The 25,974-nt window shown below is 31.3% G+C and overlaps 14 protein-coding genes across 14 annotated transcripts; 7 read left to right on the top strand and 7 right to left on the bottom strand.

The window, feature by feature from the left end:
* The first annotated feature begins 1,545 nt into the window (after nt 1-1,545).
* BX663DRAFT_456432 (Metallo-dependent phosphatase-like protein) lies at nt 1,546-3,300 on the top strand. Its single transcript, XM_051523861.1, has 4 exons — nt 1,546-1,724; nt 1,794-2,020; nt 2,130-2,712; nt 2,770-3,300. The coding sequence occupies exons 1-4, from the start codon at nt 1,566-1,568 to the stop codon at nt 3,238-3,240; spliced, it is 1,440 nt and encodes a 479-aa protein (XP_051381574.1). The 5' UTR covers nt 1,546-1,565; the 3' UTR covers nt 3,241-3,300.
* A 54-nt stretch (nt 3,301-3,354) lies between these two features.
* BX663DRAFT_513378 (uncharacterized protein) lies at nt 3,355-4,321 on the top strand. The gene is made up of 2 exons (XM_051528139.1): nt 3,355-3,549; nt 3,615-4,321. The coding sequence occupies exons 1-2, from the start codon at nt 3,411-3,413 to the stop codon at nt 4,199-4,201; spliced, it is 726 nt and encodes a 241-aa protein (XP_051381573.1). The 5' UTR covers nt 3,355-3,410; the 3' UTR covers nt 4,202-4,321.
* Nucleotides 4,322-4,327: 6 nt separating this feature from the next.
* BX663DRAFT_513376 (uncharacterized protein) lies at nt 4,328-5,267 on the bottom strand. Its single transcript, XM_051528138.1, has 5 exons — nt 5,127-5,267; nt 4,983-5,041; nt 4,748-4,906; nt 4,480-4,655; nt 4,328-4,414 (listed from the first exon to the last, which is right to left on the bottom strand). Exons 1-5 carry the CDS (start codon nt 5,175-5,177, stop codon nt 4,380-4,382), a joined length of 480 nt encoding a protein of 159 aa, XP_051381572.1. The 5' UTR covers nt 5,178-5,267; the 3' UTR covers nt 4,328-4,379.
* Nucleotides 5,268-5,662: 395 nt separating this feature from the next.
* On the top strand, nt 5,663-5,968 carry BX663DRAFT_419526 (uncharacterized protein; the record flags this gene model as incomplete). The annotated part of the gene is made up of 1 exon (XM_051522387.1): nt 5,663-5,968. A coding segment is annotated over one exon (306 nt), but the record flags the coding sequence as incomplete, so codon positions are not given.
* Nucleotides 5,969-6,270: 302 nt separating this feature from the next.
* Nucleotides 6,271-6,718, bottom strand: BX663DRAFT_513372 (uncharacterized protein; the record flags this gene model as incomplete). Its single annotated transcript, XM_051528137.1, is given in 4 exon segments — nt 6,271-6,430; nt 6,460-6,468; nt 6,493-6,496; nt 6,511-6,718. Coding segments are annotated over 4 exon segments (199 nt in total), but the record flags the coding sequence as incomplete, so codon positions are not given.
* Nucleotides 6,719-6,855: 137 nt separating this feature from the next.
* On the bottom strand, nt 6,856-8,108 carry BX663DRAFT_513363 (uncharacterized protein). The gene is made up of 3 exons (XM_051528136.1): nt 7,932-8,108; nt 7,227-7,446; nt 6,856-7,187 (listed from the first exon to the last, which is right to left on the bottom strand). Exons 1-3 carry the CDS (start codon nt 7,962-7,964, stop codon nt 6,904-6,906), a joined length of 537 nt encoding a protein of 178 aa, XP_051381569.1. The 5' UTR covers nt 7,965-8,108; the 3' UTR covers nt 6,856-6,903.
* An 836-nt stretch (nt 8,109-8,944) lies between these two features.
* BX663DRAFT_543938 (ANTH domain-containing protein) lies at nt 8,945-11,544 on the top strand (the record flags this gene model as incomplete). The annotated part of the gene is made up of 10 exons (XM_051530863.1): nt 8,945-8,979; nt 9,076-9,116; nt 9,310-9,387; nt 9,452-9,540; nt 9,599-9,725; nt 9,787-9,989; nt 10,049-10,160; nt 10,260-10,411; nt 10,501-10,561; nt 10,683-11,544. The coding sequence occupies 10 exons, from the start codon at nt 8,945-8,947 to the stop codon at nt 11,516-11,518; spliced, it is 1,734 nt and encodes a 577-aa protein (XP_051381568.1). The 3' UTR covers nt 11,519-11,544.
* Nucleotides 11,510-12,114, bottom strand: BX663DRAFT_513352 (uncharacterized protein). Its single transcript, XM_051528135.1, has one exon. It carries the CDS (start codon nt 11,820-11,822, stop codon nt 11,628-11,630), a length of 195 nt encoding a protein of 64 aa, XP_051381567.1. The 5' UTR covers nt 11,823-12,114; the 3' UTR covers nt 11,510-11,627.
* A 14-nt stretch (nt 12,115-12,128) lies between these two features.
* On the bottom strand, nt 12,129-12,907 carry BX663DRAFT_513347 (uncharacterized protein). The gene is made up of 2 exons (XM_051528134.1): nt 12,813-12,907; nt 12,129-12,721 (listed from the first exon to the last, which is right to left on the bottom strand). The coding sequence occupies exons 1-2, from the start codon at nt 12,868-12,870 to the stop codon at nt 12,423-12,425; spliced, it is 357 nt and encodes a 118-aa protein (XP_051381566.1). The 5' UTR covers nt 12,871-12,907; the 3' UTR covers nt 12,129-12,422.
* A 536-nt stretch (nt 12,908-13,443) lies between these two features.
* On the bottom strand, nt 13,444-19,345 carry BX663DRAFT_513344 (uncharacterized protein). The gene is made up of 9 exons (XM_051528133.1): nt 19,260-19,345; nt 19,042-19,083; nt 18,732-18,939; nt 18,237-18,674; nt 17,881-18,083; nt 17,600-17,797; nt 13,873-17,535; nt 13,731-13,803; nt 13,444-13,671 (listed from the first exon to the last, which is right to left on the bottom strand). The coding sequence occupies exons 2-9, from the start codon at nt 19,081-19,083 to the stop codon at nt 13,532-13,534; spliced, it is 4,965 nt and encodes a 1,654-aa protein (XP_051381565.1). The 5' UTR covers nt 19,260-19,345; the 3' UTR covers nt 13,444-13,531.
* On the bottom strand, nt 19,346-21,324 carry BX663DRAFT_513342 (acyl-CoA dehydrogenase/oxidase). The gene is made up of 8 exons (XM_051528132.1): nt 21,236-21,324; nt 21,085-21,179; nt 20,925-21,025; nt 20,793-20,868; nt 20,678-20,724; nt 20,370-20,611; nt 19,654-20,305; nt 19,346-19,594 (listed from the first exon to the last, which is right to left on the bottom strand). Exons 1-7 carry the CDS (start codon nt 21,292-21,294, stop codon nt 19,675-19,677), a joined length of 1,251 nt encoding a protein of 416 aa, XP_051381564.1. The 5' UTR covers nt 21,295-21,324; the 3' UTR covers nt 19,346-19,594; nt 19,654-19,674.
* A 1,567-nt stretch (nt 21,325-22,891) lies between these two features.
* On the top strand, nt 22,892-24,096 carry BX663DRAFT_513338 (Snf7-domain-containing protein). Its single transcript, XM_051528131.1, has 7 exons — nt 22,892-22,977; nt 23,055-23,159; nt 23,211-23,257; nt 23,328-23,493; nt 23,554-23,665; nt 23,725-23,831; nt 23,886-24,096. The coding sequence occupies exons 1-7, from the start codon at nt 22,912-22,914 to the stop codon at nt 23,949-23,951; spliced, it is 669 nt and encodes a 222-aa protein (XP_051381563.1). The 5' UTR covers nt 22,892-22,911; the 3' UTR covers nt 23,952-24,096.
* Nucleotides 24,058-25,357, top strand: BX663DRAFT_98125 (uncharacterized protein). The gene is made up of 2 exons (XM_051532371.1): nt 24,058-24,126; nt 24,194-25,357. The coding sequence occupies exons 1-2, from the start codon at nt 24,103-24,105 to the stop codon at nt 24,902-24,904; spliced, it is 735 nt and encodes a 244-aa protein (XP_051381562.1). The 5' UTR covers nt 24,058-24,102; the 3' UTR covers nt 24,905-25,357.
* On the top strand, nt 24,637-25,840 carry BX663DRAFT_513333 (uncharacterized protein; the record flags this gene model as incomplete). The annotated part of the gene is made up of 1 exon (XM_051528130.1): nt 24,637-25,840. A coding segment is annotated over exon 1 (625 nt), but the record flags the coding sequence as incomplete, so codon positions are not given.
* Nucleotides 25,841-25,974: the final 134 nt, after the last annotated feature.

Here is a 25,974-nt window from a genome sequence, read left to right as displayed (position 1 = left end):
TAGAATGAGGAGAAGTATATATCCAATGTAGGCAAAATTGCCTCAAAATTGTCTCCATTTGAGCTTTTTTTTTTTTTTTTTTTTTTTTTTTTTTTTTTTTTTTTTTAAATATGCACACGGAATTTTAATTGCTACAAAAATAAATTTTTTTGTGGTAGCAGTGGAATAATGGGGTAAAAAGATTTAGAAAAAAAAAAAAAAAAAAAAAAAAAAAAAAAAAAAAAAAAAAAAAAAAAAACTACCTTTCGAAGCTGAAATAAGGAATTCCTTAAAGACCATGGATAAAAGATTCGAATAGTTTATGAAATGAAAAGACACAGACCTGGATTATACCACGAACTGTGTGTTTATTGATGAAGTTGGCTTTAATATATCAATATGGGAAAAAATTGAGTCAGATCAGCAAGTGGAACTCTTGCCGTAGTAACAATATTGAAAAAAAAAAAGAGGGCTATATCCCACACTATAGTTGGCAGCATTTATTCATCTAGTATTCTTTATGTTGTATTTTTTTTTTAAAAAAAAAAAAAAAAAAAAAAAGCCGCTACCCAAAGCCAAAATGGAAGCTGCAAAAAAAAAAAGAACTTTTTTACGCGCCATTTATACAATGTGTTTCTAAACCATGATGATAACGCTGACATTTGCAAAATTGTAACTATTAAATTTTTTGAGGATTTACTGTAGTTTGTCTTTCCCACCCAGTCGACAGAACCCACAAGCCTGACTGTATCAATCTATTGTTATGTTAATTGCTATAGTAACACTATTAAAACTTGTTGTAAAACATAAACCTGACAACAGCCTATTCACATCTTATATTGTTGCATCATAAATCATCCTCATTATCATCATACAGTTATGTTAGTGAACGAAAAAAAAACTTTGTAGTAGTATTCAATTTTTTCTGGCATTTGGAACTATTTGATTGATTACGTAAACTGTCTATAAGGGTTCACATTACTTTATGTCGTGTTACATAAATATAATTGGTTTATTTGAAACGTTAGGATTCATCAAAAGCACTTTGCCTTTACCACAAAATTCATCACTCATCTTAGGCATAAAAGTACCGATGGTTTCAGTCAGTTAACTTATTTTAGCTAGTTGGGTGGGTGGATAATAAATAATAAGAAAAGCCTACTACTGATTCTTTAATAATGATATTACTTGTACATCATCATTTTAATTTATTTTTTTTTTTTTTGAAATAAATAGTTCATTGGTGATGGATTATTTTATTTTTCAACATTCTCCACTACAATTAATTTTATGCACTCGTATTCAACTTTTTTTTTTCAGATTGGTTTAAAAAAAAAAGAAATCTTATTAATGGACTAGTTTAAAAAAAGAGATAGAGAGAGAAGAAGAAGCCTGTAATTATGATAATATAAATAAATAAGCACGTGGACTCACAATTTGATATTTTATTTGTTAAAGGGAGCTTGTCCTTATACTACGACGAAACATTATTTATTTTTGTAGAAAACTATTTTTTTTCTTTTTTTTTTCCTTTTTTTTTTTTTTTTTTTTTTTTTTTTTTTTTTTAATTTAGACTTTTTAGAAACATGAAGGCAATTAATTTATTCTATTTGCCTGCGTTCTTATCGTTGGTGGGGTCCATCATAGCCCTACCAGAATATCAACAACAACAGCAACAAGTATTCTCAATAGATCATGATAATAGAAAATTACATGGAAGATATTTACATATTACAGACATTCATGTAAACAAAAACAAAAAAACCAAAACCAAAAAAAAAACAATGACTAAGCATTATTTTATTTTGATATAGATGGATAAAAATTACGTTGTAGGAGCAACGATCAAATCAGATTGTCATAGAAAACCAAAGAAACATAGAAATAGAAAGAAGAAGGAAGGCTTATTAGCAGGCTATTGGGGTGCGCCTGTCACTGATTGTGATTCTCCACCAAGACTTGTTTATCATTCAATAAATACAATTGCAAAAGAATGGAAGGATAAAATTGATTTTATTATATGGACAGGGGATAATGCAAGGTATATTCATATCTATACACATATATATATATATATAAATATTTTAATGTATTTTATTGATCCGTTTATTGTTAATGATTAGACATGATGGTGATGCTTTTATCACTAGGACAAAAAAGGAAATTATTGGATACAATGTAAAAGTAACTGAGCTTTTAAAACAAGCTTTTAAATTAGACCACAGTAATAACCAAACCATTCCTATTATACCTTGCATTGGTAATAATGATATCCATCCTCATAATGAATTAAGAGGAATGAAAAAGAATCCTCAATTGTTGGAGTTTAGTGAAATTTGGCATGATTTTATCCCAGCTGAACATGTAAAGGCCTTTAAGAGAGGAGGTTACTTTGCTGTAGATGTCGTACCAGGTTTACTTCGAGTGATTTCCTTAAATACGCTCTACTTTTTTGGTTCGAACGATGTTGTAAATGCTTGTAGTGATCCTAAATCAGCTGGTGCACAACATATGCGTTGGTTACGTTCTCAGTTAAAGAAAGCTCGTAAAGAAGATATGAAGGTGATCTTGATCGGACATGTCCCTCCCACCGTCAAGACCTTCAAGGATAGTTGTCTTGATGATTATATTCAACTTTCAACAAAGTACGCTGATATCATCACAGCTCACATGTATGGACATTCGAATATAGATCATTTTCAAATCATTGGCAAGGATTTCATGGAATCTACAGTTTATAGTTTACAAGAAGAAGAAGATGATGATAAATCCATTGTGGAAATCCAAAAGGATGCAGGTCGTTTTATTTCTACTTTGCATGAACAATACAAACGAGCTCAAATGACAAAGAATCGTAAGGACCTGGTTGCGATTCATGTTGCACCACCTATGCTCCCTCTCTTTTACCCTAGTTTCCGCATAAATGAATATGACACAAAGACCGGTCATTGGCTTAAATATTCCCAATGGTATACAAACTTAACTTACTGGAACGAACAGCAGGAGAAGAAGGAGGAGGAGGAGGAGGAGGTCCTGCCTGGGTTTGAAAAATTATATGCGACGGATGAGACATATAACATGACAGATTTGACAGTTGATAGTTGGCTGAATTTTGCTGAATATATAAGTTCGAAAGAAGGTAAAGAACTATGGAAGACTTATTCATCTAATATGTTTGTCAAGACGAATAATGAATGGTATGGTCAAAGTGTACCTACTGCTGATATCAATCCTCCTTCTCATTGGTGGAATTGGTTTTAGTTGAATATATTACTTAATATACAAATATATAAAAAATTATTAATATTATTGTCTCTCTTTTTTTTTTTTTTTTTTTTTTTTTTTTTTTTTTTTTTTTTTTTTTTTTTTTTTTTTTTTTTTTTTCTCATTGTTATTATTATTATTATTCGCTATATTACCGATAAAGAAAAATGGGTTGTTGCAATTCAAAAAATGACATTAATCAAGATGAAGGACGTATTCCTCGAAATGCAATAAATCAAACTAATAATGAAAACAATATAAACATTACGGAAAATAATAGTAATAACGTACATCAACAACATCCAAGTTAGTAATAGTCATTATATATTATCTCTGTTAATAAAATGTATAATTATATAATTATTGTATAGCTCCTCCTATTGTTGTTACAAAAGCTAATTCAATAAAGTCAACTGATTCATCTTTATTGCCACCATCTACTTCAACTCAACCTATTAATCAGGATGTGAAAATACAACAACATGGACAGGAAGAAGATAACAAAGAGATAGAAAAATCTGTAGCAGAGGTAACTGAAGATAATGAACCACCTGCCTTTGTAACAACAGAAGAAGAAGAAGAAAAGGAAAGGATTCAAGAAATCCAACCTACTCAAAGTATATCATCATCAGAATTGAATAACACAACAACAGAGATTCATAATACCACTTCAGAAGAAGAGCCTTGGACGATATTCATCAGACGAACAAATGCACCTACAAATGATATCAAGATTCATATTCCAACAAAAGAACCTTTCATGACCGTCTCTGACTTGAAAAAGAGTGATAAAATACCTTTAGAACCTGATCAACGCATCAAATTTATTTATCTTGGTCGTATCTTGGAAGATCAGTTTGCCTTTATTCCTGCTTCTTCTTCTTCTTTTACATCAACAAAAAATTCGATTAAAATTGCAAATCATGGTGTTATTCAAGCTATGATTTACAAGAAATAACAAATGTATCATAAAACATGTACGTAACAAGGGTTTCATTTTAATAGAACAGAACTTGTATTAATAAAACCAATAAAATGCCATTTTATTTATATGGTTTTTTTTTTTTTTTTTTTTTTTTTTTTTTTTTTTTTTTCCTTTCTTTATTTCCATGTATAAATTAACTGTTCATGAATTTTTAAGTAGTATAAACTCTCATAGGGAAGTAAGAACCTTTAAAGAATATATGAGAAAAAAAACAAAAACGAATAGTTTATACTTGTATATTTTGATTTTACCATCATTAGGAGGAATAAAATCTTCTGATACTTTCCATTTAACTTGTTGGCCAAATCTAGGAGCAGGTGCAAGCTTTTCTGTTGTATAAAGTATTTGAGAATTTAAAATTTCGTTAAGAGGTTTAGTCTCGACTGTAGTAGTAGTTGTTTGTTTAACTGCTGTTTCAGCGGAAAGTCTATCCAAATATGAATTAATTTTTTTTTTTAACAAGTGATTTTTTTTTTTTTTTTTTTTTTTTTTTTTTTTTTTCAATGTTTCGATATTTACTCGGGCTTAACAGGTGCACCTTCAAGTAAAAGAGCAACATCTTGTTGAGTATAGACAGCTAATCTAGGATAATTTCTACGAGTATCTCTTTGGAAATAATAGTTGTTACTCAAATTTGAAGCTGATGATTTAGGATATGTGTATTTTTCAGGGCGAGAACTGTATACATTTGTAAAAAAAAAAAAAAAAAAAAAAAAAGTAAGCATTATGTAAGAAAAAAAAAGGTTATATTTACCCTACAGCAGGTGTACGGAATTTGCCAACAACTGGCATACCGTCAGTAGATAAAGGATTCTATTATAATAATGAAAAGAAGTTATATACATGTCGACGTTTTTTTCTGATTCAAAATCATTAATTAAAAAAGAAGAGAGCTTACAACAGAAAAGTATTTTTTAACCCAAGCCCAAGTCTTTGAATTCCAAGACATGTTAATTTAATATAAGAACTTTATCTATTTTTTTTAATTGACAATTAATTCATGAGGAATGCACTTATAACTGAATGTATAATTTATACCTTCTTTGAAAGGTTAGAAAAAAAATGAACAAACAATAAACTTAGACATTCTACATATATTGCGGGGGGACTTTTGCCACTGTGATAATTCTACAAAATTATTTGATTGGATATATTAAAGTGATGACGAAGTTAAATTCGGGAAGAAGAATATGCCGAATTAAAGTGTGTGTGTATGTGTGTGCTTTCCTGCATTACAGTCTGGGAAACTAGGTTGGGCCAATAAAAAAATAATTGGGTCATCCAAAAATTAAAGTGGGACAGAAATACGAAAATGGGACACCCAAATGAAAATGAGAAACAAAACAGTTAAAAAAATATTGGTTGAAATAGAATTTGTTTAGACAGATTGAAAAAAAAAAATTAGATACAGCATACCTGTAAATATCTAAATTCTGGTTACCCATGACATACAGTGAGCGTAGTCGAACTATTCGATGGCGTCTTGGTTGGTTACCCGGAGGAATACCTAAAGCCTGCCCATATCATCCTCATGTACACTTTAGTCGGTCACACGCCACTAAATGCTTGCATATGCACACCCGTTTATTCTTGCCACGATCAATTTCCTTTCTTTTAAATCATCTCCCTCAGCATAAGTACCAAAACTCTCAGGATATTTCTGCCTGGCTCTATTGCTGGCCAGTTATGTGCACCATTATTCAGGAAATGGATTACCTAATACACGATAAACTACCCCCTCCACTTCTTGACCTAGACAAGAAATTACTCAACGGGTTGTTTCTTTAAACCTGTTAGCAATATTTCCCCCCTTTCTTTCTCACCTTATCTTCCTCTTCCTTTCCTTTACCTTTTTAACTCTTGTCCCGTAAGAGGGTTTTTAGATACTATTTTTCCACATAATTTGAACTGACCTGGGCAATCCAATATAATAAATATATTATGTGACCATAGGTCGCTTTATAAATTTTAATTTATAAAAATAATAAAAAAAAATGTTTAATCGTAAATATCTAAATCTCTTTAATAAGAGAAACCATGTACGAGACGGCGATATAAAAAAAACAAGACCTATTGTTCTCTCGTGAACTCCCGTGGACGCCCATGACCACCAATCACTTATCTTGAGATCTTGAATATATTTTTCGACACGTTAACGTCGCGTTGCCACATTATTCCGCAACTTTGGCAAGTTTGAACACTGTAAGCATCAGTAAAGCATGTTTGAAGACATGCATAACAGGTCTATATTTACAGTATTAATAAATTATTCTGTGACCAGTTTTGGTAAATCTTGTTGTACCTTTGAAGTCTTGAGCTCATCTACAGAAGCAAGTAAAAGTTTTCCTGATTTCTGTCTTATTTTGAGTTGTTTGTAAAGAACTCCTGTCACTCCTACCCTGAGACCCTTCAAATGTACACTGTCTTTCCCGAACATGCCATTTCCGAAAGCTATAACAGGCAATTTACTCTTGTCGTATTTGAAGGATTGGGATTTCCAAAGCTTCTTGGTATTCCTGAAATAATAATTAATGAATATAGTGTTTGTCTCTCTGCTTTGATGCTAGTATACTCACTTTATCTGCTGGGGGACTTCTTTGTCTTTCTTTCTCGCTTCTCTGTCCCTCCTCTTCTTTCTTTTCTTCCTCTTCTTCTTTGTGTTCTTTCTTTTGGCCTTATTGTATTTTTTTTTCACCATTAATAGTGACATTGGCCATTTCTTGTCTGGCCTTTTGAATTCCCTGGTATAGGTGAAAGCGACTTTCAGCAGTTGAAAAATTGTTAAATGCTAGTATTCTGTTTAGATGTAAGAGGGTATAAGTTATGTATTGCAAATAGTTTGAAAGAACAGCTGTCTTGGTTGTAGCAATGTTGAGAAGTATATCCTCTATATTTTCTCGAGACATTCTTTTTGTTTCTCTCTTTGAGTGTCTTATAGACCCTGTTAAGGTATAGTACTCTTTAGTAGAGCATCATCTGATTTGATGGGATTCATCACCCTCCCCATAAGCAGCAGCAAAAACCTGATGTCGATTGGGATCCAACCCGCAAAGAGAAGCATCAGCCAAGTTTTCATTCTTCATAGCATCTCCCAATTGGAAAATTTCTACGTCTTCGCTAGATATGCATCTGTATTCATCTGTACTATTTGTAATTTTTTGCAATAGAACCACATCAGCTGAAAATCCATCGGTTTTAATGACATTTGAGAATTCGACCTTTTTTTTTGTCTATCCGGATTTCGGAGGTCTTGGAAGCTGTGTATTTTAAATTGTGAGTCATCATCATTAGAAGCAATATATAGTTATTACTATTTTTGCCACAATCGCTGCACTTTTGTTTATCTAAATAAGGTTTCATAAAGCGAGTTAAGTCAGGAGAGCATACCAATATTTCATTTTATAAGTCTCACTTTGTTCTTCTAATCCCTTCTTGCGATTCCAAACTCTCTGAAGTATCGTATGTATTTTTTGCTTAAACATCAGTCAATGAAGATAAAAAACGATGCTGAACCATTCAATTTTGAACAAAGTGATGTTAACTAGAACTCACGGTCACTAAGAGTACAGTCACTTATTACAGGAACTATACTTATTTCTCGTTGTAGTGTAGTGGTAGTTCTACTACGTAAACAATTCTTATTACAATAAAACACTTTAAGACACCACCACAGATTTGAGGGAGATAAAAAGGACTACTCTACTTTACAGTCGACTGGTAAAATGCTCTGGAGCATGTTGTTGCAAATATTTCTGACAGATCATATGTTTGATTTGAATATACACATACTAATAAAGTATCAAATTTCAGCAAACTCTACCATTTATGGAAAACGCTCTAAAGTGACAAAGCTGTCGATCTGTCTGAATTATACTTTTAGAGCATTTTTCTCGGTTAAAGTCAGACTCAGTCTTTATTTTGAATATTAGCATAGCATGACTTACAATTATTTCTGATCCAAAATAATTATATGTCGACGGTAACTTGTTGACTCCCCAGTGGCAAGCCGCAACGTTGTGTCTTCCACTCAGACTCGAGGCTTACTTGGGATCATGCTATTATCTGCTTCGACATGCATAGCCACTTTCAAATGCCACACACCATCCCTGACCCTCTTTCCTTCGTCCTGAACAGGCTCCCTTCTAAAAAAAAAAAAAAAAAAAAAAAAAAAAAAAAAAAAAAAAAAAAAAAAAAAACCTCCTCCGCCGTCCCAAAGTTTCCTGCATTTGGTCCGTTCATTAGTCGGTAGTATGCCCAAATATTCCACGAATTGGACTATATCGTCCACAACGAACCGCCTCCTGAACTCATCATTTCTGGTGTTAAACTAGTGAATTGGTTAAATCAATCATAGTAGTAGTAGTAGTAGTTCAAATATTTCTTTTACTGATTTTGTTTCTCTTTACTTTTATACATTTTCCTCTTTTCTTGCAAGAGGGTTTTTTTTTTTCATACAAAATAACACTCAAAACTGGCCAGGGCAAGACAATGTATTCACAGCCCACTACGTGCGCAATGGTCTTTACTTTAATTAAATTACTCTTTAATCACATCTCTGTCCCATTTTTGTAATTCTGTCCCAATTCTATATCCGTATCCCAATTTAATTTTTGAATGACCCAATAATTTTTTTATTGGCCCAACCTAGTTTCCCAGACTGTAACAAAGCTACCTTATAATAAAAAAAAATAGAAATGTGATTATGTAACTATTGATATGAACAGCTTTAATGTAAAGAAAATCAAAGTTAAGTAATGATATATGACATTATACAAATAATATTAATCTATGATTTCTATTGTATTTTTTTTTTTTTTTTTTTTTTTTTTTTTTTTTTTTTTTTTTAGTATTGCTGTTATTACTAGTCTCTTTAAACTCTGTCAAATCAGTAAATACTTTTTCTTTTAAGAATTATTATCTCTCTTTAAAGAGAAAAGAAAAAAAATAATTGGTTAGATGAGTTGATCTTTTTTTTCCGCTTAATTTTGACTGCATATTCTGTAGAAAAAAAAAAAAAAAAAGGTTTCATTTAATTTTTATCTTTCCTTTTTTTTTTTTTTTTTTTTTTTTTTTTGTGGTAGTAATATTTATTATGGAAACTGCAGTTCGTAAAGCTACTCGACTCGAATATAGACCTCCTAAAGTTAAACATCTTATAAGTAGGTTCTAAATAATAGCATGGATTTGACATATTGTTAACTTATATATATATATTTGTAATAGCTTTAAGAGATTGGACATATGATAATCCAGAAAGTATAGACCGTATGCTAGTATGTCTCGAAAAGAGATTAAAAGAACGTTCATGGATTGTAAGATGATATAAGTAAATTAAAGGTTGTATGTTTAACTAACACCTAAATATTAAAGATTACTTATAAAGTATTCGCTATCTTACATTATTTAATGCGTGAAGGCAATTGTACACAAGTTGTAGACTCAGTTATTAGACGTCCATCTGTACTTGATGCTAGTCAAATTAAAAATAAATCTTCAAGTAAGAAGTCTAACTTTTATATTGAAATAGAATAATAAACCTTATTGCTTTCTATCTTTAGTCCCTGCCAATATCCAAAATATCTATTTGTATAGAGCTTATTTAGATGAACGTATTATTGCTTTTCGAAATTTAAAAAGAGATTATATAAAGGAGACATCTTCGAAAAAAGAAGGTCGACTTCGACATTTACGTATAGAGGATGGTCTATTAAAAGACACAACTGCCTTACAAAGACAAATGGAATCCGTATTAAAATGCAAGGTAAATTATAGAGTAACGAATTATGAGTACAAAAGATTGTATTTTAATGAGTAGATCAGTTTTATCTTGGGGAAAAAGATCCTTCCATAACTCTTTTTGCATATAGAATGGTAATTGAAGATCTATTATCATTGTTTCAAGCAGTAAATGAAGGTGTAGTTAATATTTTAGGTAATTTATTTTGTTTTTTTTTTGTTTTTGTTTTTTTTTCATATCGGATATTTAAATGAATCGACATATGATGATGATGTACTACTATTATCACTATAGAGCATTATTTTGAAATGAATAAAGCACATGCAACTACCGCATTAACTATCTACAAGACATTTGCACATCAAACAGAGCTAACAATAGACTATTTAAATAACGCTAAAAGAATGGAGATTGACTTGGAAATGAATATTCCTTCTATTAAACATGTAAAGTTCACATTGAAACATCCATACAAAGTGACCAAAAATAGAATATAAACTAACAAAACTATCTTTTTTTTTTTATCCATACATAGGCTCCGCTGTCACTTGCTTCTGCTTTGGAAGAATATCTTAATGATGTAGGGAAAAAGACCGGTAAATATATAAATACATAAATGTATACAAATATATATATCTGTATATGTTTATTCATATATATATATATTAATCACGAATATAAAAATAATAATGTCAATTAATCATCATAAAAAAAAAGGACTAAAACAAGCAGAGAAGGCACCAACTCTCGTTACTCAGCAACAAACTACTACTACTACTACTGCCTCTACTCAACAACCACAACAGTCCTTAGTTCAAACACCATTCATGCCTTTATCAGCTACACAACAGACGACAAATTATCAAATACAGAATACACCTTTTAATAATAATAATAATAATAACCATAATCAATCAATCATGGATGCTGCATTCTCTACACTTAATAGACACTCTACCTTACCTATTCAGCAACAGTCAACTAGGATGACACCCTCTTTAATAACTCGTTCTTCTACCATTACTAATTCTACAAACCCATTTTTGAATATGACAGCCTTATCACAGCCGACTCCTCATTTTACTACCAGTAATAGTAATCACTTTCATTCTCCTTTTGCTACAATTGGGCATGCTCCACAACGACCTACTTCCAGCAGTACTCTTACCACGGCTAGTCTTATTGGAGATTCTTATTTCAGGTCATTAAGTATGAATGCAGTGAATACCAACAATCAAATCCAATTAAACAACACTAATATTGATTTCAGCAACAACAGCACTAGTAATAATAATAATAATAATCAACAACAAATACCTGTTGCTAAGCCTATTCTACCTCAAGCAACAGGCATGACTAGTAGTAGCTATAATCCTTTTTCACCTGTAACACCTCCTTTAACTCCTAATCAACCTATGAACCTCTTTTCGTCATCCTCTCCAATGTCAACTGTATCACGTAATCCATTTTCACAACAAAATTTTAATTTTAATAATAATAATAATAATACAACAAATATGAATCCACAATTTCAATCATCTTCAGCATTTTAATCATGTGATGTGTATATATAAGTAAAGAAAAATAAAAAAAAATAAAAATAAAGTTGTATATGATACGATATACACATACATGTATATATTTTTAGACAGTCTTTTTGCTTTATCTAAATAAGCCTGTATTTGTATAATATGGATTCATAATAATAAAAAAGCGGATAATAAAGGAAGATATGGTAAAAAAAAAATAAAGGTTTATATTTGACACATAATCCATAAGAAGAAGTTGTAGAAAATGAATCCATATAATGAAGGCTTTACTCATATAAATAAATATACTTTTTCTTATTAGCTTCATTCCCTAATTAAAATTTAATAAACTATTTCCTAGAAGAATTACCAACAAACGAATAACCAATTCAGGGTCTAATTTATATCTCCCTTCCATCCCCTCCCCCACAAAATGGTCTAATACCAAACAAAAGAGTACATTACATATACCTTAGTTCATAATAATAATTTTTTTTTGTTTCTTAGATAGACAGACAGACAGATGTTTGCGTAATAAATAATTCTATTTGCGATACTCTAATAATCACCTGCTAATAAACCAGTTAAACCATCATGCATTTCTGTAGATCAATCCAACAAATTATCATGAAATAAAAAAAAATCGTATGATTTATTTTCAAACTGAGAACTATAGAAGGAAAAAAAAAATGGTGACTATTAAAGATAAAATATACAAAATTATTATGATAAAGCGGTGGCAGCATAATTATCGAATGTAGTAGTAAGATAATACATAATGATAGACTGTCTTATTATAAAAAGGAATACATTTTATTTTGCTATATATATATATAAATATATATTGTTTATCTAATATATTACAAAAAAGAAAAGAAACGTATTATATGGTATTATTATTATTATATGAATATGTATACAGATATTTTTAATTCTTTTCGAAAAAACATTTACGTTTTCGTAAACGTCGTAGTTTCTTTTTCGTCGACAACTGTGGCTTTCTTCTTATCCTTTCATCATAAAGTAGATCTAGTTTTTCTTGCATAGCTGTTAAATAATCGGCTATTTCATCATGATTATTATTATGATTCAAGAAATAAGATGGATCCACTTCAACTGTCAGTGTCGTTGTTGAACTCTTTTCTTCACACATATTTCTAGTATTCAATCCTGGAGGTTCAAATGGACGAAGACTTGTCATGTATTGCATAAAAGCTTCTTCATCATCTATAAACAACAACAACAACAACTCTCCTTTATTAACTCTAATTCTCTTTTTATCCCCTATCCCACCCAAAAAAAAAAAAAAACTACTCACAATTATTATTGTTATTATTATTATTATCGTTGTCTTCTTTTTCTATTTGACCCATCATTTTACCGGCCAAAAAAGGTTTTGGTATTGAAAGGCCAAGTAATGGACGATGTAAGGAATAAAATGCATTATGAGCAAGTTCTGTGACTGGAATATTGATCACTGGCATAAATGAAGGTATGTCGGGTGCACGATTCTTCTTCTGTATCGTTGATTTTCTTACACTCTTTTCTTCCTCTTGTTGTTGTTGCTGTTGCTGCTGCTGCTGCTGCTTATTATTTTCTTTATTCTTAGTATATGAGGATGAATATCTTTTTGCTTGTCTCGTATTATCAGAAGAATAGTTCGTTATTTTCTTTTCGGCTGTTGCTCGCTTCCATATTGTTTTTAGACTCGTACGAGCAATCATACTATATATATATATAAAATAAAATGGCGACGGAGAAAGAGAAGAAAAAGTAGAAACAGTTGAATTATTAATTTTTTTTTTTTAAAAAAAATGTTCGAAGTTTTTGGGGAGTTTCTTTTCTTTTTTTTTTTTTTTTTTTTTTTTTTTTTTTTTTCGATTTGCTATATCACACTATTTTTTTTTTATTTTTAATTTTTTTTTTTTTTTTTAAAAAAAAAAAGCAAATCTGTTCATTTATGAAAATAATTTATTAAGAAATAGAGATAAAAAATGCCACTTATTTTTTTTTTTAATTTTTTTTTCTTTTTTTTTTTTAAAAGCCTCCAAACTGTTGACTAGGAGAGTGATTAAATGATGTACCAGTCATCATAGGTGATTGTTGTGACATCATAGTATTAGGCGCTGTTAACATAAGTGGGTTTCCCATTGAACTACCTAAAGGTGTAGCAGATCCTATTATAGAATTATCAATTAATAAACTCATGTTATCCCAAATTAAATTAAACACGAACCATTTCCATTATCGGTTTCTTGTTTGGCAATCTTTTCTTTAAGTTCATTCACTTCCTTATCCAATACAGAGATCTAAATATTTATATACATTCATATAAATGAAATATGAAAATTTATCCAATAATACTTTCACAAATTTACCTTATTGAATTGTTCCCTCATAATATTAATCATGTAAGGCATAGCAAAGTCATTTAATCCATGTCTCCATGCTAACTCCATAACATAATCGGGTCTCATTAAATCATAACATGTATAAAGCATAGCAGAAAAGCATTCACGTTTACCAACTTCAATAAAGTATTGCAAAAGCTCTTCAGCCACTTCACGGTCCTTGGATTCAGCCGCTGTCTCCATAGCATCTTTGAATAAGCGATCTTCTTTAGAGAGTGCAATAGATTGTCTCCATCTTCTGTTCTTTTTATAGAGGTGGGCAGCGATACGACGGAATTCTAACAATTCATGCTTCTCTAAACGTTTTGCAAGATCAATAGGGTCAATATTGTCATGATGGTCAATGGAATCACGTAACGCTTCATAATCTTCTTCTTCAATATAGAGTTCATTAAGGGCAGTGTTGACTTCCTTATTGTTGGTATCCTGAACAGAGATCAAGTATTGTTTGATCAAGGGAATGTTATCTGACTTTTCAAATATTTGTACGACACGTGTATGTTTAAGACGAGGTACCATAACAGATAGCAAATCATTCAACAATAAAGGTTGTTCAGCAAGATAGAACTTGAGCGCCTTATAGTATAATTCAGTATTAGATACTTTGACAATAATCTCCTTGAATGCACTATGTTCCCAAGCATCGACAGAGTGCTCCATCATCGCGCTCACTGCATTATCAAATTCATCATAGTTAACATACAAGAATACCAATTCACGCCAGAGGTGAGCATCATTACAAGCACGAATAGCCTTGGGTACATTAATACGTGAGACATAGAGTTTAAGGTGTTCCATCAACATATCAGGTGCATACTTGGAATAAAGAATAGCGAGTTCAGTAAACATACCCATATGGGCTCTTTCTAAACCTAAACCTGCTTCTAATAATTTGATAATTTCTTCAAAGTAACCATTCTTTTCATATGTCTTTACAAGTTCGTCCAATTCTTCAGCATGAACAATAATATGAAGACCACAGATTTGTGCTAAACGGAATTCACGTTGTCTAATACATTCCGCATTCACTTCCTTCCACACTTTAGTTGAATTTGCCTTTCGAGCACAGTCAACAGCACCTTGATAGTCCTTCAAGTGTACCAAGGTTTGTGCCAAACTAGCATGATTGGAGATACTGCTGTACAAGATCTTGGCTGCTTCAAACATACCTGAACGGAAACAACGATCACCTACTTCTTGAATTTGTGCAATATTAGGACTAGCTAAGAAATCTTCCATATCAACTAAACGGTCTGTCTTTGCATAAGCATATAATAATTCAGTTTCAATAAAGGGTTCACGCGATTGCTTACGAGCCATTTGCAAGTAACGAACAAGATCATCATATTTATTGTCCATAGAGGCACAACGAGTGACTTCCATATAGTTGGATGTATCATTAGCACGAATATAAGAATCAATGGCTTCCTTAACATGCATTTGGTCGAGTTGGGCTTTAGCAAGTTTGCTCCAAACTTCTGGTTTATCAGAACGTTCAGCAAATTCATATGCACGATCAAGATCACAAATCTTTTCAATCAAAACATCAATAGCATTTGCATCCACATTATGCTTTTTATAAATTACAAAAGCTTCTTCGAACAAGTTTTCACCAATACAGACTTCAGCAACATCAGGTGCATCAAAATTATCCAGACGGTTGATGTAGTCCATAACACGAGATGGATCAGCCTTGACAGCAGTGAAGATTAACAAGTTTTGAAGTGTCTTGTTATCACTAAAGGCACTATTCTCTAAAACAATCTTTTCTAATAATTCGATCAATTCATTAGGCAAGTTAGCATTCATGAATGCCTTAACAGTGGCGGAGACATCATCAGGATCAGTACATTCAGGCAAAGCAGTAGCAACAATTTGATCAATTAATTCACGGCGGTGTTGATTATCTTCAACAAGCACAGAGCTCCAAAGGGATTGATCACGACGGTGAACAAGGTAGCGAGCTTGATGCTTAAACATTGAGTTTTCAGTAGTAATATGAACTAATTCATAATCACATTGACCCTTTTCATAACAAATAAAAGCCAAATAAGGATCTCTCTTCTCACAGTATTTACCAATAATACGAGGATTATAATACTCATTCTCTTTCAGGAAAGGTTCAGGATTATTATTCGTATCAATATAGATCTTAGCTAATGCATTGTATACTTCAGGGTCGGTACTTCCAGCAGTAACACGCATGTTCAACCAAGGTAATAATAATTTAAGACGGTTTCGTTGTTCTACTTCTTCACATAACTTCTCAACGGGGAGTTCGCCTTGAACGGAAAGAAGTAAATTCTTGATCGTGTCCTCATCACATCCAACATCTAAAAGTCCACCAATAACTTCAGGAGTACGGGAGGGGTTGACCTTTTGTACATAAGTCTCAATAAAGTTTTGTAAATGATTGTGATACAAATAGAGAACAAGATCATGAACAAAATTGAAACGATCACAGACGATAATAAGGGGAAGTTGATCGCTTAATTTAGCTTCTTTCAAAAAGTTTTTGACCTTTTCAGGATCATAGAAAGTACTTTCGCGACAAATACGTTCCGCTTCACGAACATTACCTGTACGACAAGCAGCTTGAATATATTTGAAGTGAACTAAGCCATCTTGACTCACATTAACAATGGATCCAAGATAATAGTAAAGGCCTTCATTACTCTTGAAAGATTCAAAAAGATCAATAAGATTATGAGGTTGGAGTTGTTCAGAATATTTGATAGCAATTTGAACAACGATTTGAAGGTTTTGACGAAGGTTATTGGAAAGCATTTCTTTTAAGCAATCTAAAGTTTGATCCACTGAGAGATTACCGAAATAGTTAACAAGCCATTCAGCATTCATTTGATGAGTATAAGGAATAATACGTTTAATATCATGAATATCAGTGTAATGCTCGAGGGCACGTTGATATAAACCAGCCTTTTCACACAAATTGCCAATAACAACTCTGTCATAATGAGTGAGCATACCAGTACCCAAGATAGCATCAGCAACTTGAGGGGCATGAATTAAATTCATTTCTAAAACACGAGTTTGAAGTGCGGCATCTTCTTCTCGATTACTCTTCAAATAATCCAGAAGGAAGGAAGTTGCTTGAGGAATCATATTTTGAGATTGGAAAACATCAACTACTTTTTCGGGTTCAATTAGAGGACCATTTTCATCATTAGCGAGAGAAGTAGCAAATTCGGCAGCCTTTTCAGGATCAGTACGAGCAATGTTATAGAGTAATGAAGCATAATCAGGGGTATAGCCGACTGTCTTTGCATAAGCTAAAATCTTATCATATTGACGGTTTTCAGCCATACATAGCACAACTTTGTTAGGAACTTCAGCTCTCAAATAAACAGATAAAGCTAAAAGAGAATCATACTGCTTGACAAAATCACCAAGCTCCTCACTACACTGCAATTTATCTTCCTTCAACCATTTCTCTAAAAGAGGCTTACGATTTTGAGTGAGGATAGGTTTAGCAAGTTCAAGAGACTCGTATTTGTTGAGAACACCTTTTTCAAGTAATGTGCCAAAATATTGTAAGATAGGTGGTAGTGTATTAGGAGCTGCAGGAATTTGACGGAATTTTTCAATTGTGTCAGTAGTACGAAGAATACCCTAAGTTAAATGATAAATGATTAGTTTGTTGAATCTATATTTAATAGTTGATAGATAAATTTACTCTAGGAGAGTTAGCAGCAACTTTAGCAGCTTCACCAAAATTTCCAGTTGCAAATAATTGGTTAAATCGAGCGACATATAAATCATCAGCACCAGGAAAGCCACCGCGAGAAGCTAATTTAAGAGCCAATTCAGTATTATTCAAAGTATTAATAATATAAGGAATAATATTGTTTTCATCAAGAGAAACTGAAAGTACCTATAAAGAAAAGCGTAAAAATATATATGTATATACCTTTTTTAGTGATGACTTTCATCTTTTAGACCGAAATTAATACTTACTTGTCCTTTCTTATTAACACCAATAATACCAGAAGTAGGTTCAAATTCAGCAGTAACAAATATTGTCTCACTACTTATTCTGTTCATATAAATGCAAGTTCCAGATTCAAGATCATAAAGATGGATAAAACCCATTTTGGTGACTAAGTAAATGACACCATATTTGTGACTCACTTGCATTGCAACGGGGAAGTCAGTAGCAGCTTCAGGAGGGAAAAAACTTCAACAGCTTTCTTTTGGAAAGGGGGATTGCCTTCATGATGATCAACTTCAATAATTTGAAGCTTTTCATTTTTTTTTTTGGAGAAAAGAAAATCATTAAAAAAAATAAACGGGCAAATGATTAATGTCTTTACTTACCTTTGCACTTCCATTAGCAGAACGAACAGCAAAAGTGAAAAGTTTAGTTGGAAGAGGGGCATCAGCAATATTAAGCTCTGCAAAAGCAGCAGCATGACCTTCGATAGGTTGACTGACACCACGATCCTTGGAATAAAGTTGCATAGAACCAACAACACGACCCTCTTTAGCTGAGATACCAACAAGCACATACCATTTTTCATCAGATGAAACACGAAGATTGATAATTTGACAACCTGCTAAAGTTCCAAGTCTCTCAAAGACTCTTTGGGGTGCGGAATCACCTTCAATAGACCAGCGATATACATACTGTTCTGTAACGAGACCAATTGTCTTAAGGTCTAACCATTTCCAGAAAACAATATCTTCCGACATTATATAAGACTTGAGTTTAGATTTTAATTCAAGGTTAAATACTTGAAGTTGTCTTTGGGCTAAATTATCATTTTAATTAATCTATTACTCAAGAGAACAGCTATACTATTATATACCTTTAAGGGCCATAACTTTAACCTTGGGATGCATAATTACAGAATCGGCAGTGATGGGTCGACGAGTAATTTCATTATTATTAGACAAGTCAATAATGACAACTTGGTTTTGATTATTAACTTGCTCACGAACACAAATGAATCTGTCAGACTCCATAGTTAAAGTATTAAAGCCAATACTGGCAGCATTGACGCCAAGATTTTGCAACTAAGATGAAAAAAAAAAAAAAGAAGATATTTTAGCGCTCTTTATGCTGGCCATTTTATTTTTCAATATTTCTTGTAAAAGTGTTACTCAAATGAAGCTTACCTGTGCATGCTCTTGGAACTTAATAGGCAGTTGGTCACTCATCTTTATATAAATAAATAAATAAATAAATATGGATATTTATATAAAAGAAAAAATAGAAAAAAAAAAAAAAAGCAATTAGAAAGATGGCCAAATTAAGTTACAGCCAATATAATATTAATAACAATAATAAAAAAAGGTTTTCAGTGTACATTTAATGGCAAGAGTTCTTTACTTACTATAGATGCCTTTTATGTATATGTATATGTATATGAATATGTTTATATGATTGTTTATTATATAAAAATATATATCGATATAAATATATGTGGTAAAAAGGAAAATAAAGATAAAAAAGTATACAATTAAAAAGACACGAGAGAAAAATAGAAAGCAGCCAACAGACGTCACCCTCGAAGAAGCGGTTCTTCAAACGCGTAATAATGTTGTCGCAATACAAAAAAGGACAACACAACATTAACAACAATAACAACAAGGCATGAAATATTACTACTGCAAAGCCATTTTAAACTAACTTGACTTAAAAAAAACAAAAAATCTATTTCTACATAAACTATACATAAAAGCAAAACGTTAAGAATTTTTATTTTTTTTTTTTTTTTTACTTTTTACTTTTTATTTTTTTATTTTTTTTTATTTATAATTGGCAGAAACCAATTTAGCAATTGTCTGAAGCTGAATATTACTGGTTCCTTCATAAATAGCACCAATCTTAGCATCTCTATAAAACTTTTCAACACCTAGCTCACGAGTAAAACCAACTCCACCACACCATTCAATTGCCTTACTGGCAGCATGTTCAGCTACTTGAGAAGAATATAGTTTGGCCATAGCAGCTTCTTTAACAAACGTTCTACCTTCCTCTTTCATACGAGCAGCATTATAGGTCAAAAGCCGAGCAGCTTCAATTTCAACAGCAATCTGAGCATATTGATGTTGCATAGCTTGGAAATCACCAATAAACTGACCAAATTGTTTTCTTTGAAAAAGATAAGGGAGAGCAATATCATAAGCTCCCTGAGCAGTACCAATCATTTGAGCAGCAATACCAATACGACCTTCATTTAAAATCTCAATAGCATATTTATACCCTTTACCTATTTCTCCCAAAATATTTTCTTTAGGTACACGAATTTCATCAAAATTCAAAACACAGGTGGACGATGCACGAATACCCAACTTGCTTTCTTTCTTAGCTACTTGTACACCCATCTTCTTCTCCACAATAAAGCAAGTAATACCCTTATAACCCTTAGAAGGATCACTACAATGATAACAATTAGTATATATATATATATTCTTTTTCATTCTGTTATATATATATTTACACATTAGCAAATACTAAAAAGATATCAGCTTCAGCAGAATTTGTAATCCACATCTTTGTGCCATTAAGAACATAATGATCATCCTTCTCAATAGCTCGTGTTTGAAGAGCAAATGCATCTGAGCCAGAACCTGATTCAGATAAACAAAAGCATCCCACAGATTCGGTGGCTAACTTGGGAAGGTAAGTTTTTTTAATATGATCAGTACCATATTTACGAACAAGAGTTCCAACTAAAGTATTCTTTAAAGAAAAAAAAAAGAATTCAGGAACAAAATCATATATTAGAAATATTATAATTATTTATACCTGAACATCACAAAGAACACTAATAGCAGGATCTACTTTGGCAAGTTCTAACAAAAAAAAAAAAAAGGTACATTGAATCTTCTTATCTTTTAAGATACGGGTAAATGTTAAATACCTTCAATAGTAATAATAGCGGAAGTAAATGAACAATTAGCACCTTCATAATCCGCCTCTGTTTCAATACCCATAAGCTATCTCATACAATTAGGATAAACTTTTTTTTTCCTATTAATAAATTTAAACTTACGCCTTGCTCAAAGAGGCCTTTCAAGACAGATAAATCAAGTTGCTCAGTTTCATCCATTTGTGATACTTTTGGTTTAATAACCTCTTGAGCAAATCTGGCGACTATCCTGTATATTTAGCGCACATTTTGAAATAAAATATTTTCATTAAAAAAAAATTACCCGTATCTTTAAGCATCATTTCTTCTTCAGTAAAGGATTGAAGAGAGGTAGGCAAACCTACTGCATTTCGAGCAATGACAGATTGTGTGAATGACCTAAATAAGTTGAATATATTAATACATATTTAATAATAATAATAATAATAAAATACCTTTTTAAAATAAGACTACGAGACAAATTAGTAGTAAAATGAATTGTATTTCTTAACATTTTTTTTTTCTTTCGAAATGTGGGGTAAAGGAGAAAGAAAATATTTATAAAAAAAAAAAAAAGTTCACATGCTTTACAAAACTTTATAATACCGGATTTCACGCATTCTACATAAATCATCAATAATACTAATTACATTAATTCTCCGCATAACAAGAATGAGATGGATCCTAGCATAGTTCTTCATTTTAATGCACTACTACTTTATTTACAATTACTTATAAAAGGTACTAAAAAATGCTCTTGATATCGATATCTTCAATATTTACTGAATTTATGTTTAATATTAAGAAGTATTGTATGAAAATAACAAAAATTAAAAAAAAAACAAAACAAAACAAAAACCAAACAAGTTTAGACTGCAGAAATCATGAGCATACATTCATACGCTTAAACGATATATGTATACATGTTTATATTTATTTTCATAAATCGGATATTTATTACCCGGGTTAAATCATCAATAGTAAAAGATACCTTTAGGATTAAATGAACATACATAGTGTGTTCGCATATTAAAACATCGATTTCGAATACTTTACTTGTTTTCAATTTGTTCAATTTAGCCTATCTTTATTTAAAATCCTCTTGACCTACCTACCCCTTTTTTTTCGTATTGCCTAATGTCTTTTGTCATAACATGAAGACGCAAACAGCAATCAAACAAAACTTTGCAGGATCTGGGGGGGGAGTGGATGTTTAAAAAGATAAAGGAACGCTTTTTATTTTATTTTTTTTTTAAAAAAAAAAAGAATTCTACCTAAATAGTCTGTGTATCAAAAATTGAACCTTTCATGAACTTAATACAATCAATAGCATCGTACTCTGTTTTATTGAAAATAGAAAATGAGACAAGTTCTTATTACATCTTTGAGACAGCAAAATTCAGTTCATATAAACGTATCATTTATGGCAAACTATCATAGACTTTATCGCTCTCCATAAATTACTTATAGGAAAGAACATGCAATTGAATTTCATTTTATATTCAAGGACAGCTGTAAAAAAAACAAAACAAAAAGGGGAGACGGAGAAATGACTGACACTTTTTATCTTTTAGTGACTATTTATTTGCAGAGAGTGTGATGACAAGTTTCTATGTCCCAGCTCCAGTGTATCTAAAATTGTATACGAATGTTGATACTTTGAATAAGCACACTATTAGAGGGGGGGTATAGTTATTGTAGCGCAAATGTGGCTAACCAAGAGCAAATTGATAGTGACGATTTAAAGACCATTAAAGTCCGTAAAAAAAGCAAAATCTCAGCTGTAAACTGCAACAGCGCATTAGCATGAACCAAGATGTGATATCTCTATTCAAATATTGGAATCAATATAAAGAAAAAAAAATTATAAAAAATTAAAAGCTTAATAAAATCAACTAGTTTTAAACGCCCTTCATTTTACAGATCATAAAGAAGTATATTTATTTACATAAATAAGTTACTGAATTCCCTTCTTCTTTGACATTGTTTGTCCAAATAATGCTTAAAAAGTTAAATTTTATACCCAGATTGTCAGTGTGTATATAGTGAATATAATGCCAAGTCTTCTGAAAAGCATTTCTTTTTTCTTTATTTTTTTTTTTATCATTAATAAGAAAGAAAGAAAAAAAAAATGAAAAGACTTTTTGGTTCGACAAAAAGACAAACAAAGCCAACACTTAATGATGCGATATCTAATGTAAATTTATAAATACATATATAGATAACATGTTTTCAATTTCCTTTACTTTCCTTTTATTAATCAATGTGAATTAGACTGAAGTACGAGTTGATGCTATTGAAGTTAAGATAAAAAAATTAGATGCAGAACTTACAAGATATCGCGATCAGTTAAAGAAAATGAGAGATGGACCAGCAAAAGTAATCAAAGGAAATATCCTCTATTTTATGTTTATTAATTAATTATCATAGAAAAATGTTCAACAAAAAGCTTTACGAGTATTGAAACAAAAGAAACTGTGAGTTAAAGTAGATTACACATCTTAGTATAAATATATCCATTTGAATTTACATTTGTTAACTTTTTAGATATGAAGCACAACGTGATAACCTGCAACAACAGTCTTTTAACATGGAGCAAGCCCAAATGACAACTGAAAACTTACGAAATGTAATGGCAACAGTGGACGCAATGCAAATTGCAAATAAGGAAATGAAGAAACAATACAAAAATGTGAATTTAGATAAAATTGATGTAAGTTATGAAATCTTAATATTATACTTGTATTAAAGTACCTTTTCTCTATCTACTTAGCAATTGCAAGATGAAATGGAGGATTTGTTGGAACAAGCTAATGAATTACAAGAAACTGTGGGTAGATCATACAATTTACCTGATGATATTGATGAAGAAGATCTTGAAGCAGGTTTGTTTCATTTTTTTTTAATAAGAATGAATAAACATATTTTGACGTTTACATTATAGAATTGGATGCACTTGGAGATGAGTTAGAATTCGAAGAAGAAGAAGTACCTTCGTATTTACAAGAAGATATAGAACTGCCAAAGACGGCTGAAACTGATCCCAATTCGGTAAGCTTCTTTAATTGAATAATTCGAATACCATCTAACTTTCTTTTATGTTAGGCACAGGATGTAAAACTAGATGAATTTGGTTTACCAGTAGCTGCAGAAACACCTATGAAAGCATAAATTTTCCTCAAGCTTTCATTTGTTATGTTTTTTACAATAAAGATGAGTCTTGATATCCAATCATATTGTACATTTTATTTTATTTCTTGAATAAATAAATAAAAAAATAAATAAATGTTGTTTGGCATATTCTTTTTTATTCAAGTTAATCATGTCTCAATCGTCAAGTTCATTGGTAAAAAAAAAAAAAAACATAACATTTTTACTATATGGAAACAAATGACTCATATAGTAGAATTTAGTTTAACGACTTGATACATTCAGATGAACAACAATTATCAACAGACTCATCACACACTGTAAAAACCAATACACCTTCAGTACCCATCAATAGTGCTCATCTTTACCCTCGATTGGCAGGTTCTAACTGGACAAGTTATTTAAGTCAGTTTTCTGTTATCTTGGGTCGTTCCGGTACTGTGTTAAACAACGATCCAAATCAAGATCAAAGAAGACCACGAAAACTAAAGTTAGTCGATATCGATCTAGGTAATTCAAAAGCTATTTCACGTAGACATTGTGAGATTCGTTATAGTGCAAGACGTGACCGATGGGAACTATACGTGTATGGTAGAAATGGAGTAAAAATAAATCATGTTATTAAAAGGCCCGGCGATAAACCATCGATATTAAAGTCAAGCGATTTAATTGAAATTGATGGTACAAGCTTTGTCTTTGTTTTACCTAATAATGACAACTATTTAAAGCCTGGTATGGATCCAGACCAGTTATCAAGAGTACTACAAAACAATGATCAACAACAGAATGAGGAAACTGAATCAGAAATTAATACGCCCAAGGATGAAGACAACACGCTTAATCATGAATTGGAGTTGGCAGTAGTTAAAGTGCTTGAAAGATATAATTCTCTAAATACTGAAGAGATTTTAAATTATTTAGAGCCAGAAATAGATAAGGTATTACATAATTTAATAATTACGATACATGTATAAACCTCCCCTTTTTTTTTTAAAAAAAATAGGAAAATTTGCTTCATTTACTAGTATTAAATCCAAGATTTCATTTAGTTCCTAACTCCTCAAAAGAATCAGATTCTGCTAAATGGATGCTTATACCCCAAACTATCACTAAAGACCTCGATACAGCACCTGTCAAGATTGTGAACGACAATAACGAGGTCTTTCATCAAAAAAATAAAGAGAATTTACTTGATACTAGTACATCACTAAACAAAGTAACCTTCATACAGACCCAGTCAGAGGCAGAAAAAATGAATAATAGTCAAAGTCGATCTACATCATCCTTTCCAAAATTATTTAGTGATGATTGGTCTATATTCACGCCGAACACACCAGAAACAACTGTTGTTGGCAATGCAATACCTGAACCACGGTTAGAAGCAGAGACAGTAACGATACAGGAAGAAAGAGATGATCATAGTCAATGTACTTTATCCTCGCTATGTCTATCTTCTTCTGTTTCACAAATAAGCCAATCTCCTCTATCTTTCCCTCGTAGTATGTCAATTGAATCAATATACTTGATTTGGACTTCTTCAACTCGTAGCATCGAAGAAAATGAAAGACCAAACAAAAAATTAAGGAAGATGAATAACAGTGATGAAAATATAGCTATTAACGATTCAATTTCTACCGAAAAAAGTGAAAATAATGAAAATAAGAAAATAGAAGAAAATATATATAAAGAAGTACATTCAAAGATTCTTATAGAATAATTCAAATAATATAATTATAATTTATATATTTATTGAAACAATTATATTAAATATTTAAATAATATCTTTAACATTATTTACTCTACGTTAAATGAACAAACTTTCCTGCTTGTCTCCTTACTCACACACTCACACACACACTCTCTCTCACTCTCTCACTCTCTCACCCTCTCTTTTTTTTTTTTTTTTCTTTTTTACATTTTTGGTTTAATTTATTATGTATTGAAACACGTAAATTGTATTCTGATTGGAGCGAAAATAAAGTCAAAGCAAATAAGATGATAGGCAGAAGATACAATACTAAACATATATATCCTATATCCATAT

The sequence above is a fragment of the Cokeromyces recurvatus genome (assembly GCF_025118155.1).
Source record: "Cokeromyces recurvatus strain NRRL 2243 chromosome Unknown BX663scaffold_17, whole genome shotgun sequence".
NCBI lineage: Eukaryota > Fungi > Mucoromycota > Mucoromycetes > Mucorales > Mucoraceae > Cokeromyces > Cokeromyces recurvatus.
This window is presented reverse-complemented; position numbering and strand designations above follow the sequence as displayed.